We start from the raw sequence: 17,191 nt of genomic DNA, 5'->3' as shown, positions 1-17,191 counted from the left end.
GCTTTAACAGAAACATAAAACCAAGCTTTTCTAATTTCCTCCCAAAACGTACCTTCTTCTCAAACAGCCCCATGTTGTCTAGAGTGTGCAGATTCTGCTCCAGCAAAGCAAGTCCTGCTGCATACAGTGACACCTCATCTAGTTGCAGTACGGAGATAGCCACCCAGAACAGGAACTTGTGGATTGGGGACTCCTGAAATGTGACACAAGTATAATAATCTCCTGCCATTCTAACATCAGGGAATGGCATTATTGCCCTCTGAAATATTGATATGACAGTTTTACTCTTGGCCATCAGGCAGGATATCAAGTTCCATCTCGTTTACAAGCCTTACTATGCCTCATAAGGTGCAGTTTGAGATCAAACCCGACCTTCCAGGCGCAGTCTGAGATCAAACCTGACCACCCAGGTACAGTTTAAGATCAAACCCGACCACCCAAGTGCAGTTTGAGATCAAATCCAACCACCAAGTCTCCAGGAAGACACATTATCCACTAGGCCAAGAAATCAACTAGATGAACTCACCGCCTTGAGCATGGGCTGTAGACGGGTTAGACACATGACAACAGCTTCAATCAATGTCAGGTCTGTGTACGACTCCAGGGCCTGCAAAACAAACAGTGGATTTTTGAAGAATTTTATACAAAGTGTCCATAGTAGGTAATCTGGGTGAAAAATTTAAAATAGTCAAAACAGATTTCTTTTAAAAACCTAATTTCTTTTAATACTGTATTCCGATAAGACGCCTTTTTCTCTTCATAAGACCGTGAAACAAAACATACATCTACATAGTTATGACTTTTTAAACATGAAAGAGGAAATTCTTTAGTGAAATTAATCATTTCTAAAGAGATGACTCATTCTTTGAGCAAATATTGGCCTCTGAGTGGGACAAGACAATCGAAGGCGGCTGTTCACTGATGATGTGATCCAGATGTACAGCATGACAGATCCAACAGCAGTTCAGATCATGACGTCAGGTGATATCTGTTTACATTACATCCAGTTTGTGTCCTTTGACGTGTTTATATGAAATGTGACCAAGTCTACAGCTGTGAACTCAACAGCCTATGATCGAACAAGATCTAACATGATCTAACTCTTATGCTGTTACATTACAGTGACTTGATAAGCAGATACATGTTTTTATGAGAGACAATGCACCAACATTTTGACATTTCTGGCAAGTTTAGATTGTAGTTGTCCAAACACCTCTTTGTCTGTCTGACCATGTGACTTCCATCACTGTTTTGTTGTATACATATATATATCTTAAGGTTAACTAATTCTATCTAGTTATACAGATATCAGGTTCACACATAGCCCCTCTGAAGTAAATAAATAGTGGAGGAGGCTTGATGGCATGAGCTATTAAGGAAGGTGAGGAAGGAACAGGGCTTGAGAAACAGGGCAAAAGGGAAGGAGGGTGTGAGGAGAGAGAGAGCAAGAGACAGAGAGCGAGCGAGAGAGAAGGCAAGCACTCAACACGTGGAAATTTACAAATACCCTGACTTAACCATTTATCATTTTAAGACACCTTGAGAAAGCATGGCAGGGCACACACACATATTACATTTTACAATAAGACACTTTATCAAATTTTGTTCATAATTTGCAGTTAATATACATTAATTAAAAGGCATGGATTATGAACTTTTACGAACAGTTGATAATGATTTTATAGGCATGCAACAGACTGTGAATCTACATAACAACAACCACAAAGTCATAAGCTAAACACCAATCACTGTTATAAGCCACAAAACAACATCAAACTCCATAACAGCACCACAGCAATGAAACTACTTTAGATAGACAGCTTTACATATCTCGGTGCACATACCTAAACTCAAAGTGGGACTTGCTCCAATAATTTAGCAATGAATTAATGGGGGACATTTCAATAAAACATCCTCAAAACCAAATTCTAACCTAAAATTGGTTTACAAAGGTACTGTAGCTCACCACATTGTTTTGTCATGTCCCACAACATAAAACTATGCCATCACACTTTTGGAGTTTGAGTTGGTATTCATGTGTTACTCAGCCACAATCAAGGTACCAACATCAGCTGAACAGCAATTAATCATTATTATTCTTGCAGAAAATACAACATCTGTATCAAATTGTGCAGTGCAACCTCCATATAACTAAAGAGAGATTACTCAAATCTGAAAACAATCCATTAAATGACAGTAAAGCTATTGGTTGAAGAAATTTACATGGGACGTCTGCTGATCAAGTCATCAAAGCACTTTGCCTATGGTAATGATACTTAGGAGGCACCTATTATTACAATTTTTATTATAGTATGTTTATATAGCACACATATCCATGTATCTAGTACATGCTCAAGGTGATCGCATTTAGAAGAGAAGTAATTGTGTTTGTTCAGCTCAATGCACCTTCAAAACCACTCTCCATGTCCTTTCTATCAAGAAATGAGTTAGCATAATGATTAAAGTGTAAGCTCATGTAGCCCAAACCCTGGGTTCGATTCCCCACATGGGGTCAATGTGTCAAATGCATTCTTTACCTATCCCACAGTGATATTGATGGAATTTTGCTAAATACTGCAGTAAGAGAATCCTTAATGGCCAACTCCATCAAGAACAGAATAAGGGACGATCAAGATACTAGATGCTCCCAGTCCTACAGACCAGGAGCTGAAAATATTGCGTTAAAATAACTATCATTCTGAAGCAGGGGAACGGAGAGAACAACAGAGTAGCAAAGACTCGGGATCAGAACTATATATCAGAAACTGCAACAAGGATTACCGGACATGGGAAGCTCCATGTATTTTGAAAATTAAAAGGTTTGAACACCTGCAATAGAAAGAGAAACAAAAGCATGTATTAGACCATGACGAGACAGCCACATCGTAACAGTGTACCTCAATGCACGATGGCTGGGTGCGTCGGGGGCCCATTTGGTCCTGAAGGGAGTCAGACTTCTCGCCGAAACTTTGCAGAGTACAGGTGTGGGTGAAGGTCAAGGAATAGGGAGGACGGCCCTGAAGAAGGGAGCAATCAGGGCGGTTTTATCAGGGCAAGGGCCTTGTTCCATAAAGTCATCCTAACACTACGACTTCTGTTCATCTGTGACCATGTTGTCTTTGTGTATTTGTTTTTGATCCATGCCACCCTCAGCAATATTGCAGCTTCATAATGGCAGAGAAAACACCATCTACCATTCAAAAAACGTTGGGGACATTCTTTTTAGCAAGCATACCACTAGCCAATGCCAATGCATATGAGAAAAAGTAATATATATCCATACAGATGAAACATTTCCAAAGGAATGGAATAAATTGTCACATTTCCCTTTTTTCTCTTTATCACCTGCTACTTCCTTAACTACATCACTTGCATTTTATCAATCTTGTAAATCCAATATCCCTTACATTTTTTTAATGGCATGTCAAAACTTGAGATAGTTCATGTCAAACGTGGCCAAATGATTCCAGCAGCCTGATCATGGTCTGTAAATTTCAAATCAGGCAATCCAGTGATTGATGTAAAGAGCAAAATCCACTTCAAAAGGGCATGATGACATGTTATCGTTGTTTGACATGGAATATTCCAGCTATATGATGGCGACCTTGAAACAATCAAGGACGACCCAGACAGTCCAGTGACTGATGTTGTGAGTACAGATCAGCCAAGTCGCTGAGTCTGACGACACACGTCATTATGTCACTTTTTATGGCCAACATAGGCTGAATCAGAATCAGGAGTAAGCTGTACATGGGCTACAATGACACAATGATGCAAGACTTACCTTCATCATGATCTTAAGGAGCTGTTTCACTTCGGAGTCAGTCACAGACTTACTGATACACCCAAACACTATAATAGCCCTTGGCTGTAAGGCTGGGTTATACTGGAATGCAAATCTGGAACACAGAAGCCATCAATAATCTGAAATGGTATCCATAGGAACCAACATTATGGGACTATATTTGGATATATAAGTGAATGAATCTCACAGTGATCATCATAATTACACTAGACTTTGTGGCAAATTCTCTTTGTAAAAATGAGCACCTCTGGTTGGTCTGATAAGGTGATCCCTATGCAAATACATTTATGATCACAGCCATCAGGGCCATCCAATTCCCTATTGATCAGTAGAGATCATAACTGTGCCATTGTACCACCAGCCATTGTAAACATGAGATACCCTATCGATCAGTGGGCACCACTTCCTTGCAGAATATCAAGGGTCATTGTGGCCACCAGATTAAGACCACTAAACCAGCCTACAAACAAAATGCAATCACTTAAACGACATCAATCAGAAGCAAGCTAAATAACTTTTTACAGCATACTGCCAAGGAAACATCTGAAGTTGTTACTCACCTCTTGGCAAGGTCTGTCCACTGTTGTAGCCACTCACAGCTGGGGATGTCCTTCATACATGCCTGGGAGAAAATAACATAAAAAATAAAATAAAATAATAATACCTCATGCGGACTGAACAGGTCAGGTACAGAATACGTCATACAAGAATCTGGGGAATACCTCACGGGTACTGGAATAGGTCAGGTACAGAATACGTCATACAAGAGTCTGGGGAATACCTCATGGGGACTGGAATAGGCCAGCTACTGAATACATCAAAAAGAAATGTTGGGAACAACAGTGTTCATCAAGGAACTGGCATTGGCAGATATCAGACATGTATGTATGTGCCATGAAGCAGTCTTAAACAACACAAGAAGCGTGGTATTAACTACTTTGCAAACCCTTCTCTCTGCCCTCCATCTCCTTCATCCCAGAACCTTACTTTCAAAAACAGCATTCAAGTGGTGACTGAAGCTGACGACTAACCCCAGCACTCCCATAATCTCTGCTTCAACCCCACACATCAACCCCTGTAATTCTTCCCCTTCATCCTTGTCAGTAATCCCTACCACTTTAACACAGGCACCGCTGTAATCAGTCACCCCATCAAATCTTCTTAATTCATCCTGGCTCCCCTGGAATATGCTGCCTCATCCTCAACACTCCTGCAAGGGGCAGTGTTGTTGCCCAATAGTTAAGGTGTTCATTTATCTCACTGAAGACCCCAGGGCACTATGTGTGAATCCCATTTGCAGTGTCCCTTGTCATGACATTGCTGGAATACTGCTAAAAGCAGCATAAAACTAAATTCATTCACACTCCTGCAATATACGGTCTCACCCCCAACACACTTATAAATCCCTCCTTCATTAGTATCATTCTTACCTCCATAATCTCCAACAAGGCATCAGCGATGGCCTCAAGAGAACTCAGAGGCATCTTCTCATTTTCCGGTGGGGACATTGTGAACGACCTGTCCCCAGGTCGGTAACTGGTCCTGAAGGCACTGACAGCCGCAGACTTAACTTTGCTGATCCCAAACAGCTGGTAGAATTTGGGGAGTGAGAACTCGGCCAGACTCAGCTTGAGAACCTGGAGGGTGCTCTCTGGGGAGAGAGATCGATTGTCTGAATTTGGGCTCTCTGTGTGTGGAATATTGACACTTGTTAAAGACTGAGTCAGGTCATGTAGTGCTGCGACTCCAGGACAAAGGTACTTGAAATCATACTTGCATGCTAACTTATCAATAATTACAATCAGACCTTACCACCATATCATGACGTATCATATAAGGATTTATCTATTCCACTTGTTTGGTCGAAAGTTTTGTACATAATTCCAGACTGGAAGAAAATTTTGATAAACGCTTCTATGTCAGTAGTTGTACATAAAATATTATCTCTTTGACGATGTAAAGTAATTACAAAAGCACCAGCAGAGAACCAAGCATCTGCTATGTCATTTGAATACAAAGTATAATTTAAGAAAATACTGACGTTTAAAAAATTCCCATTGATGGAGATTTTCAATACGACTTGACGAGGGTACATAGCTTGGTATCGAAGATATATCCTTGTAATAATATCATTAGTTTCAGATAACAAAACATATCCTATGTTAAAATCAATTTGTAATTTAATAAGAGTGTGTGAAAAATCATATGCTCATTAACCAAGCATTGGAGAATACTGCGTAGTAAATGGGCATTTTAGACAAGATTAATCCATGAAATCAACCACTAGTATTGAAAACAATGGCTACCAAAAGTATTGTAAAGTTAACAGCATCTAAAGATGAAAACTTCTATGAAAGACACAGGTCTGAACTCACCCCCGAAGTGTAGTTGTGAACATGTGCAGAGTGAGTGAATGATATTGATGACGAGGCCGTGCGTGGACGCCCGTAATGACAGCGGTCCCGTGGAGACTAGCAGTGTGACAATGTGGAACAGGAATGGAAGATGACTAGCGACTGAAACAGAAGGAAGCTCATTAGTACATCTTACTAACACGAGAATTGACAAACCAATCACACTAGTAACATATCAGGAAGAAAATTTGGCCTGGCCTTGGGTCCCTTAACCTACAAGTTGTGATTTTGGGAGTCTGTTTGTTTAATGCTGCACTCAGCAATGTTCTAGCTATATGGCAGTTGTCTGTAAATAATCATATCTGGACCAGACAATCCAGTGATCAGCATCATAAGCATCAATTGTTCCAGTTGAGATACGATGACATGTGTCAATCAAGTAAACTAGTCTGATGAGCTGATCATGTAGCCTCTCATGACAAGCTGTGGTTGCTGAGACCAGGGCCCCTCATTGGGTGAAAGGGAAAAGGAATGTTAATTGTTTTACAGCACTGATTAAAAAAAACATTGTGTTTCAGATAAAAATCCCAGACTTAAAACTGATTTGCACAACTCTGGCTTGAAATCAATGGGAAAAGTATGTAATATGATCATGTGAACTTGTTGATCCTTGCATGTTTGGTCCTTAAGTTAATGGTAGAATGCAGTAGTGCGAACATCTGAGGGATCAATTTTGTGAAATGCTTACCATCAAGTGAGTTATTGAAAGACAACATGAGGAGGTAGCGAGCCAGGATGGCGATGTCATCCCACATCAGATGCTGCTCCAGAGTTGGTGTGGGGGACGTGCATGTCTTGTCTATCAGCTGAAGGAGAAGAAAAACAACCGGCATCAAGTTATGCCTTTTCATTGTGCTCTGAACTATTACATCATATAAGAAACTTGGCTGAAGTCAGTTTCTTCGGTAACACTTAATACTAACAATTACAAAAGCTCTGAAGACCTATAATTCCATCACAAGTGCTGCTGTATTTCTTATCCACATCATCCGAGCACAAACATGAAACAAGTCTGGTGTACCACCTTGTGCTTCGTACAAAAGCATCAGAGCAGAGTACTGTTATCTGCACAACTGTTAGTGGATAGTTGACCACAGAGATGGACTTTTGGTGAAAACCTGACAAATATTTACACAGCCAAAATACAGGATCACAGTAGAGAGATGAAGGATATTCACAGGACCTAATTCAAATTAACCACATATTCAATTAAGCAGCTAATCCCATGATCTGGTCAAGGGCTATAGCCAACGACAACTGACCCTGCAGAGGCGACCGATGACCTTCCGAGACACCAGCTGCACATTGGCGGAGGTGAGCGCTACTGCTGTGTCTGCCATTATCTCAGCCTGTATGGACCCTAAACCACCTGTGACACTTCTCTGAAAACAAAGCAATTCATATACCATATGTCAAACATATATCTTACTCAACAATTTATGCACAGATAAAGAAATTAACTCAAGCATGCATACTGATCTCCTAAGAGGTTGATATTTGCTCAGATCTGCTGCAGATGATACTATGAATTTCCAGACACATGGGTCTCAAAATTTACACATTTCCTTAAAAAGAAGAAAATTAAAAACAAAGAAAACACAATTTTGACCAAACTGATGACATTTTTCTATAATTTGCTGTTGTTTAATAACCCAGTCAACAATTAGTTTGGTTCTAACTTTAAAAACCCAATTCTTGTTTGTCTGCTACATGAACTAGGATCTACACAACCTGGAATCCCTGGTAAAGTATCAGTCTAGACACAGTTTAATGCCAAACACAACCCTATTCCTAAGACAAAATATGGGTCACCATCACCTGTTCCCTGGAAGTAGAACCTTACTAGTTGTGGCATACCTTGATGAAGCTGTCTAGCACCATGTCGAGGAGATCACCGATCTGACCAATGTTGCCCCAGATCTTGGCCTGGATTGATGGGTACATCTGGGAAGGGAGAAGATCACACATTACACACAGAAGATCAAACATGTTACACAGAGAGCATCACATATTACACACAGAAGATCACACACTACACACAGTAGATCACACATTACACAGAGATCATACATTACACACGCAGGATTGATCACACATTAAACACACAATATCACACACTACACACACACAAGATCACATATTACACACAGAGGATCACACAAAGATCATCAAACATTACACACACACAAGATCAAAACATAACACACAGAGGATCACACATAAGACAAAGATCATCAAACATTACACACACAGAATCACACATTACATGTAGAGGGCATCACATAATACACAAAAGATCACACATTCCACTCACAAGATCACACATTACAGAGTGGATCCTATATTACACAAGATCACAAATCACACAGAGGATCACACATTACACACACAAGATCACACATTACTCAGAGTGGATCCTATATTACACAAGATCACAAATCACACAGAGGATCACACATTACACACACAAGATCACACATTAGACACAGGATCACAAGTTACACATAGAGGATCACACATTACACACACAAGATCACACATTTCGCACACAAGATCACACATTACACATCAAAGTGAGAGTTTAGTTTTACAAAACGTTCACCAAAAGAAATGAAACCTCTATCTTGGCTACTCTTTGCAATGATGCTTCATTACCTCATACTAAAGTACATACATACATGAATGCATGTTTGTTTGAACACACGTAACTGTTATTTCATTAACTTATTTTACAACAAACAGTTCAACAATATTTCAGGATAATTACCTCAACCAAACCAACAATCATTACACGTCTGCTTCTTCTCAAACTGATGAAAAGATCTGTTCATCAGAAAACTTACACAATTTCAAGTTTGCCCCAAAGAGGCATGAGACTGGTTAAAGACTGTCATTGCTCACCTCCTCTTCTTCTATCGTCATGGTGATGAGTTTGTCAAGTATAAGAGCCACCTTCTGCCTCTTGTTTTCATCACACTGCTTACAGAACCTGACAAATAGACACAAATGGTTACAAGGCATGAATCTATGCACTGATAAAGTGATGTGAGGTAAAACCAGGATTAATGTCATGTTCAAAACTACTGCACTTCTACAGCTATTCAGTGAGCATGTCTTTGTGACTGTGCATGTGCTTTCTCTTTGAACTGCTAACCCAGAAAGCCACCATACCATACTTAGACAAAGTTCTCACTCAGAAGAGTGCATATTCAAGCAACATCACGGCAGGCAACACCAGAAATGGGCTTCACACATTGTGGGGATTCAACCTGGGTCTTCTGTGTGACGAGCAAATGCTTTAACCACTAGGCCTACCCCACCGCCCCAGGAACCACAAACAATCCATTAAGTCATAAATATATGAGGGAGTGATATTTTTACAATTGGCAATGTTTTTCTGAAACGCCACATGCATAAAATGCACATACTATGTGACATAAAACTTTTCAAGTTTCTCATGTTATGTGCTTATGCTGCAAGGCATGTGCCACAATTGTCTCAAAGTTTATCTCCTGATCACCATTCTTCATTAATGAAACACTGTTTTGTAGTACTTTAAACCAACTCATCAACGATCCAACCACAAACCAGCAGGCTAAAAATAATCTAGTATGGACCTGAAAACCCAGGGATTGATATCATGAGCAATGATCCACTGCTTTTGGGTACAAAGATGTGACATCAACCTTGTCAATGTGTCCAGCCACTGATCCATTTGGTCAACTCTGACAACCAGCATTGGTTTGCTTGTTTGCTTTTTCGTTGTTTTATACTACACTGAGCAATATTTCAGCTGTATAGCAGCAGTCTGTAATTATTCATGTCTGGACCAGACCAGACAATCCAGTGACCAACACAGCATTGGTTGCTGTGTACAAACAGGTATCCTCAGAGCATCATCTGTTGTGGCCGTACCTAGTCAAGTTTGGGAGCCAGGGTGTGATGTACTCTAGACACAAGTGCTTCATCTCGATGTTGGAGTTGCCAAAGCCCTGGATACACTCCTCCAAGAACTCCAACGTCAGGTGGGGTTCCTTCTCTGCCAGCTTCTCACTGATGGACTTGATGAAGATGGTGTTGTTGGCAGGAATACAGAGACCTTAACACACAACACAGATACATGAGTCAGTCAATAATTTAGGCTAAACTTACACATCGTAGTCCCAAAATTCAACGATAAGAGCTCATCAAGTTCCCCCTTCAAATAATATGTACTGGACAAAAAAAGTAAGGGATATTTCTAAATTTTGAAATTATGACTAATGATGTATTTATTCACTGACACACTGATAAAATATCAGTCATAAAAATACCAATATCCCTAACTTTCTGTGTCCATTATACATAAATAAATATATACTAACATTTTAAACAAAACATAACAAAACAATAACCAGGGAACTCACAAAATAACTGAAAGCCAAAAACTGAACCACAGTATATAATCTCTAACCATGCTGCGTCTTTTTTTACCTATGTTACACTGCGGAAGTAAGTGAGTGAGTGACTGAGTTTAGTTTTACCCCACACTCAGCAATATTCCAGCTATATGGCGGCGGTCTGTAAATAATCGAGTCTGGACCAGACAATCCAGTGATCAACAACATGAGCATCGGCCCGCGCAATTGGGAACAGATGACATGTGTCAACCAAGTCAGCAAGGCTGACCAACCGATCCCGTTAGTCACCTTTTACGACAAGCATAGTCACCTTTTATGGCAAGCATGGGTTGCTGAAGGCCTAATCTACCCTGGACCTTCACAGGTCACTCAGCAGAAGAAAGAAGTGGGTAAATGGAAGAAACTGTTATTCAGCGTATAGATCCTCGAAGTCACATTTAGAGGCTGGTATGATGAAGAGGAACAATTATTATGAATTGACAACTGCAATAGATGTGAAGTTTCTGTGTAAATGCTAACACTTTCTTCACTTGCTTCATAACAATGTTAGAATCTACATCAAAACATCGCATATCATTTTTTCTGGTTTTGTTTCACAAATTCAAGCAAAATTTTGTCAACAGTTCAAGGCTGGTGCATCAGTAAATAAGGGAGATAACTCTTTACAATACTTCAGAGAGGAGTGTATGTGGGTCATTGTTGTAAGGAGCCTGTACATGACAATTAAGGGAGGTTACTCTTACCATTGGTCTCCAGTAGTTGGCCTTCTATCTTGAGGTCGAAGGTCTGGGTGAGAGCACACAGCAAGTTGTAGGCAGCTGACCGGAGACTAGGGTCCGAGCTGCCTAGATTCAGGAGAGCCTGAACACACACAAATACAATACCAATCACACAATACATTGTTATATCCACACACCAATAGCATCTACTTTTAGGACTGAAGTGAGAGTCTTTCTATAACTTAAAGACAATGTATGTACACTCACCACATTCAGTAGTGTTCCGGGCACATCCTTGGGGCGGATCTTCGTGTGAACTGCCACAGTATCCTGGAAAGGGTAACCCATATTGTAACAGATTTCTCCCACAAATCAACAGTTATCCCATATATCAACAGTTATCCCACTGTCTGTGATAAGTTGATTACGTCAAAGATGAGTGACACATAAAAATACACATTCCACTGTGTACAATACTGTCTTTTTCTGACAAACAGTGATAAAACACAATTTCAAATGAACAAATAGGAAGGAGTCAGGAAAGTCATCTTGTAAAACTTTTCCTTTTCACTGACACTTCTTGGAAATTCAGTAACAAGCAGTTGAAACCTGATTGTTATAAAAATGTATTTATGAGCAGTATCACTTATGAAATAGCTGACATAGAAATGTCACACAGAGCACAACATAAGAAATAGTAATTATTCACCACAATATCACGTAAAATTGCAGTAAATAGTCACCACAGCACCTCACAAATGAACACCTGTTAAGCTATCTGGATGGACATAGCTCTTACCGGTTGTGAGAGTTCCCAGCGGGTCCTGATATGTATGATGGCTTGGACAATGTTATCACAGTCATTGTGTATGAAAGACAAAGGGCCACTCTCATTGGCTATAGTCAATGTGAACTGATTGTCGTCTACTAGACACACCTGGAAGACAAAACAAGCACTGTATTAGGATATAATCGATCACAGCTGGTTGCTGATCATTGATGCCATAATTAATCAATGTCTGATTTTGCTGTCAGGAATAATTACACTTGGATGAAGGAAGTTTCTAAAAACACAAATCAAAATGAAACAAACCCATGATATATACATTATGATTTGTTTGGTGCTTAACACCAAACTCAGCAATATAAAATAATATAATAATTATTGTATAATGGCAGTTTGTGAATTATAAAGACAGGGTTACCATAGATACCTCACACAGACTGTTACCATGGATACCTCACATAGACAAGGCAACACCAAGTAACATCTTCTGACATGATGACGGGTATCAAAGCATTGATATACTACTCAACAGACTTACACTATTCACTGCACCACAAAGCTGTAAAGACTACTCACCTCCTCTATCTCAGCAGCATAGTAAACATCATTAAGGAGGACCTGGTGTCCCAACACTCTGCTCTTCTCTGATGAGGTCACCTGAATGGCATTTGGACCAACCTAGAACACATATAAAACATGAATTGGACTGGGAAACACATGCACATGAGATGACAAAGAGACATAGTTGTTTGATTGTTCCGGTCATATGCCAGCAGTCTCTTAATAATTGCCTATGGACCAGGCAATCCAGTGAACAACATCATGAGCATCGATCTACACAGCTTGGATATGATGACAGTCAGTCACTTTTGACAACAAGCATGTGTTGCTGAGTACCAATTCTAACCCAGATCTCCAAGACAAGACAAGCATCTGCCAGACACAGGGATGAGAAAGGGTATGAGTGAAAAACGAAGAAAATGTGCTGGGCATCTTTGGGGTTGTGTTAATTGAAACAATATAATATATATCATGAATGACACCAGCAAGATCAAATATAAGTCATTCTGTGGATTTGTGCAAAATTCTCATCCCAGCAGACATGATTCATGTTCAAAGTCATTTCAGAATTTGAACCCCAGTAATTAGAGACGGGTGACATCCTCTTGTCATAATTTCTCCCAGCGAATAATATTCAATTGCTTTACTAGCTAAAGGCAACTATTTTCCCTATCTATATTGGCATGAATGATCTTGAGAGGTAAAAAACAATGATGCCATAACAATTTAAGGGAGGTAATTTATACAGCATCATGGTACATAAACAGCTGACGATCAAAACATATACTTCATTGTTAAACAAACCACTGTCACCACCTTCAATTGTTTCCTAAAGCATCTCGGAGAAGTCAATAAATGCTGACCTGAGTCTTATCAAAGCCTACCTTGATGGCAACTTTAGTGTCTTTATGAGAAAGTTTCAGGGCATTGTTGAACACCCTGAGGTCCTCCTCCAGGGAGACTGTTGTCCCAGGCAACTTCTGCTGGTCTGGCTCGATATACTCGTTCAACTTAGCCGGATGATCAATGAAGTTCAGCTTCCGGTTGTTCTGTCAAGAAAGACATTACAATCCGATTCAGAGTGAGTGTGACAAGCAAAGAGCAAGAAGTGGGTTCGAATCACTCAGCATTTCAGCTTATCAGAGGCTAACACTTTGTTTTATGCTGTAGTCAGCATATTTTCCAGCAACAATGTAGTGTCCAGTTAAGATATCATGTCTAGACCATATCACGTACCATAAGCAACATCCAATACACTGAAGTGGAAATAACTTTAAAATTGCCAGTGTACTCAGGTACAGTGACATATGTAAAATCCCTTGCCCCATTAATTGTTTCAATATGCTGGCTAATTTTCTTGTTGATTTTTTGAAACAGCAACATAATCAACATTGGAAAGTCAACAGTGACACACATAAAACCCCTTGCCCCGATAATTGTTTCACTATGCTGGCTAATTTTCTTGCTGATTTTTTGAAACAGCAGCATAATCAACATTGGAAAGTCAACTGGACACCAGTACAGCATCATATACAAATTTGCTTGCCCATCAGTAATAAACACAGGACTTAAGTTAAATGTCACATTCATACTTATTTCGGAAGTCAGTTACACATGATTTATGATATTATTTGAAGCACTTTGCCCCACAAACCTGAAAATTTTACACAAGCTTTAACGTTAATATCCTGAACTAGATAGTGTTGCAAGTGTTGATTTACTCACATAGTTGACTCGAAGAGGAGCGAGGATACGATCATGGTACTTGGTGTATTCTCGCACCCAGGAATTGCAGTTGTAGATGTAGGCGGCGACAATGTTCTGATACACATTCTCTGGCATCACCACGAACCATTTTGACAAGAAGTCGGTCTGAAACAGATGATAAGTAGACAGACTCACACAAGCTTTGAATGTGGGCACTGAACTGCAGTGTCTTGTTTGGTGTTTAAATGAATACTTAGATGGAACGTTATTAAAATAACAGCTTCACTGATATGAGAATATGAGAAAATTATTAAAAATTAATCAAATTTGCACATTACAAAATATACTTGACAAAATCCATTAGGGATCATGAATATCTTAGGAGATATATTTTCTAAATCATTTTCTCAGTCAGAGCTACAAAATAAATCATGAAAGAAAGATTATCTTTAAAAACATTAAAAATGTGTAATCCTTTAAGGTCACATGCAACCAAAAAAATCAAGCATAATTAAAACAGTTATCACTTATTCATGATATAAAAAATGCATTGCAGATTACGAAAAAAACAAATAAACAAAATTATAAGTGTATAATCACAAATCAAAAGTGCAATAATTTGTGCTTGGGTTTACCTCTCACGAAACTTAACAGCTGCGATACCGGAACCAGTCAGAACCAGTGGGTATGCACTTAAGTGTAACAAATCCTTTTCATTGGAGATTGGTTCTTTTGCAGATATGCTTAGCCGGCCCTTTGTTTATGTCTTATAAGCCCAATAGGTATTAATTTCAAATTGAAAATGCAACTGAAGTTGTGCATTGCATATTGTCATTAGCAGACACGCAGGTAGACATATAGGTGTCAATAAACCAGACATTGAGTTTTTTCTGTGACAGAGTCTGCTTATCACAGTCAACATGTTTTTTTTTATGTAACAAGAATGTTATTTACTTGTTGGTATACACAACCAAGATTAGACTACTGCTTACAACGTCATACTCCAAGTAGGCATACTGTTTCAAGCTCTGCGAACCTATTCACTGCGTGTGCACTATGCGCGAAGCATAGCTGTTCAAACCACTTTTCCCCCTGCGCTGGGGGAAAATATGTAAATCATTTGAATTTTGATTTCGCGGGCTTTTGTTCATCACATTTTTTTTTAACTTTATAGGTTGACTTGGCATTTTTGATGACTTGTTTCGGTAAGTGCATACCGAAAGGTATCAGAATCTGCAAAGTTGTGTTTTTACGTTGCATGTGACCTAGAACTTTTCTTAATTCTTATAGTCGGACAGTAGTTAGCATAATGACTTAGAGAATTACAGCTGTCTTTTTTTAATTATAACATACAAAAATTCATTCTCATTAGCATTTGTATATAACAAGCAGCTCCAAAATGTATTCTTTGTTCTGCACACTGGATCCACATCCATCCAATACTTCATTCAGCATCAATAAACCATAACACGACACAGAGACCAAAGCTTGAAGCTCATCAAACACATGGAACTACAACTGATCCCTCAACACTAATGAAGAAAAAGGAACAGTTTCATATATTGTTGAGTCTGGGGACATGGTGTCTTCGCTGTTGTGAGAAGCGTTTCCCCTACACTGAATGTGCTCTAATGATTAATTTCTACAAAACAAGTTCATTAAACATCTATGCAACTGTGAGATGCACACCTTTCGAGTCCCAACGAAACACATGTATACTCTTAATCAGTTTTGTTAAGCAGCTTTTATGGAGAAGTGGATAGACTTAATACCCTATTTCCCCATCATCAGAGAGAAATTCCACAAAATTTATCTAAGTTTAAATGTCTCTAAACATAAAAAAACATAATATACAAAAACAAAATATGTAGATGCACACCATTAGGGTTTCTATAAAAGACATATGCAAGCTAAATGACTTTTTGCAGTGGTTTTGAGGAGAAGTGAATAAAGTACACCCTGTGCTGTATGGGACGAACAGGATGAATAGAACCAAATTAAGAGTTCATACATCTCTACAAGTGACAAAAATAAGACACTGGATGAACAAGGTATGAGATGAGTCCCAATGAAACACAAGTAGAAATGCTATCAATTCTGTTGAGCACCTTTCATGGAGAAGTGGATAAACTTCAACCCCTGTAACACTATATTTAGAGAGAAATTCAATAAAATTTATGTAAGTTCAAATGGCATTAAAATTGGAGAAATAAATAAAATACAAAATCAAAATATGAGATGCACACCTTTAGAGTCTCCAGAACGCACATGTGTAATCTAAATGAATTCCATACTTTAGTTTTTGAGGAGAAGTGGATAACGTAACCCCCTTCCCCACCCTTTAATCCCCAATAGCACTAACATCATAAAGAAATTCAGCAAAATGTAATTAAGTTCAAATGTCTTTAAAGTTAGAGAAATACACAAACAAACTATGAGATGCACCCATTAGAGTCCCAAGAAAGCCCATGTATAAGTTCACTGACTTCCACAGGACGTTCTTTAATGAAGAAGTAGAGAGAGTACATTCCCTCTTTCTTATGGACGGACACAGAATGTAACCCTATATGCCCCCTTCCAATTAAGCGGGGGCATAAAAATCTCTTAAAAAATTCTGTGAAATGTCTGTATGTGGCCAACAGAGAAAACATTTTGAGGGTTTTCAAAGGACAATCTTGTGACATCACCACCAAGGAAGATAACAGCAGAACTCTACCACTACAGACATCTGTTACTTAATCATTTTTAGAAAAATCATCTCTTTCATTACCCACAGAAAACTGGCAACTATAATCCAG

The 17,191-nt window shown here is 39.1% G+C and overlaps 1 protein-coding gene across 18 annotated transcripts in view; it reads right to left on the bottom strand.

The window, feature by feature from the left end:
* Window positions 1–17,191, bottom strand: part of LOC137294944 (neurofibromin-like) — an 85,060-nt gene that overhangs the window by 15,419 nt on the left and 52,450 nt on the right. For 13 of the 18 annotated variants that reach the window (XM_067826202.1, XM_067826169.1, XM_067826210.1 and 10 more), the window contains 18 exons: window positions 14,412–14,558; window positions 13,571–13,735; window positions 12,702–12,803; window positions 12,138–12,275; window positions 11,606–11,668; window positions 11,363–11,480; window positions 10,135–10,318; window positions 9,121–9,208; window positions 8,077–8,163; window positions 7,482–7,601; window positions 6,908–7,025; window positions 6,181–6,321; window positions 5,236–5,492; window positions 4,366–4,427; window positions 3,785–3,899; window positions 2,898–3,017; window positions 527–607; window positions 53–193 (listed from right to left, as the gene is read on the bottom strand). In XM_067826202.1, coding sequence (XP_067682303.1) covers window positions 53–193; window positions 527–607; window positions 2,898–3,017; window positions 3,785–3,899; window positions 4,366–4,427; window positions 5,236–5,492; window positions 6,181–6,321; window positions 6,908–7,025; window positions 7,482–7,601; window positions 8,077–8,163; window positions 9,121–9,208; window positions 10,135–10,318; window positions 11,363–11,480; window positions 11,606–11,668; window positions 12,138–12,275; window positions 12,702–12,803; window positions 13,571–13,735; window positions 14,412–14,558 — 2,247 coding nt within the window. The remainder of the gene's footprint in view (window positions 1–52; window positions 194–526; window positions 608–2,897; window positions 3,018–3,784; window positions 3,900–4,365; window positions 4,428–5,235; window positions 5,493–6,180; window positions 6,322–6,907; window positions 7,026–7,481; window positions 7,602–8,076; window positions 8,164–9,120; window positions 9,209–10,134; window positions 10,319–11,362; window positions 11,481–11,605; window positions 11,669–12,137; window positions 12,276–12,701; window positions 12,804–13,570; window positions 13,736–14,411; window positions 14,559–17,191) is intronic. The other 5 variants (XM_067826233.1, XM_067826249.1, XM_067826290.1 and 2 more) reach the window with 1 other exon arrangement.

The sequence above is a fragment of the Haliotis asinina genome, chromosome 1, assembly GCF_037392515.1.
Source record: "Haliotis asinina isolate JCU_RB_2024 chromosome 1, JCU_Hal_asi_v2, whole genome shotgun sequence".
In the NCBI taxonomy this organism is placed as follows: domain Eukaryota; kingdom Metazoa; phylum Mollusca; class Gastropoda; order Lepetellida; family Haliotidae; genus Haliotis; species Haliotis asinina.
This window is presented reverse-complemented; position numbering and strand designations above follow the sequence as displayed.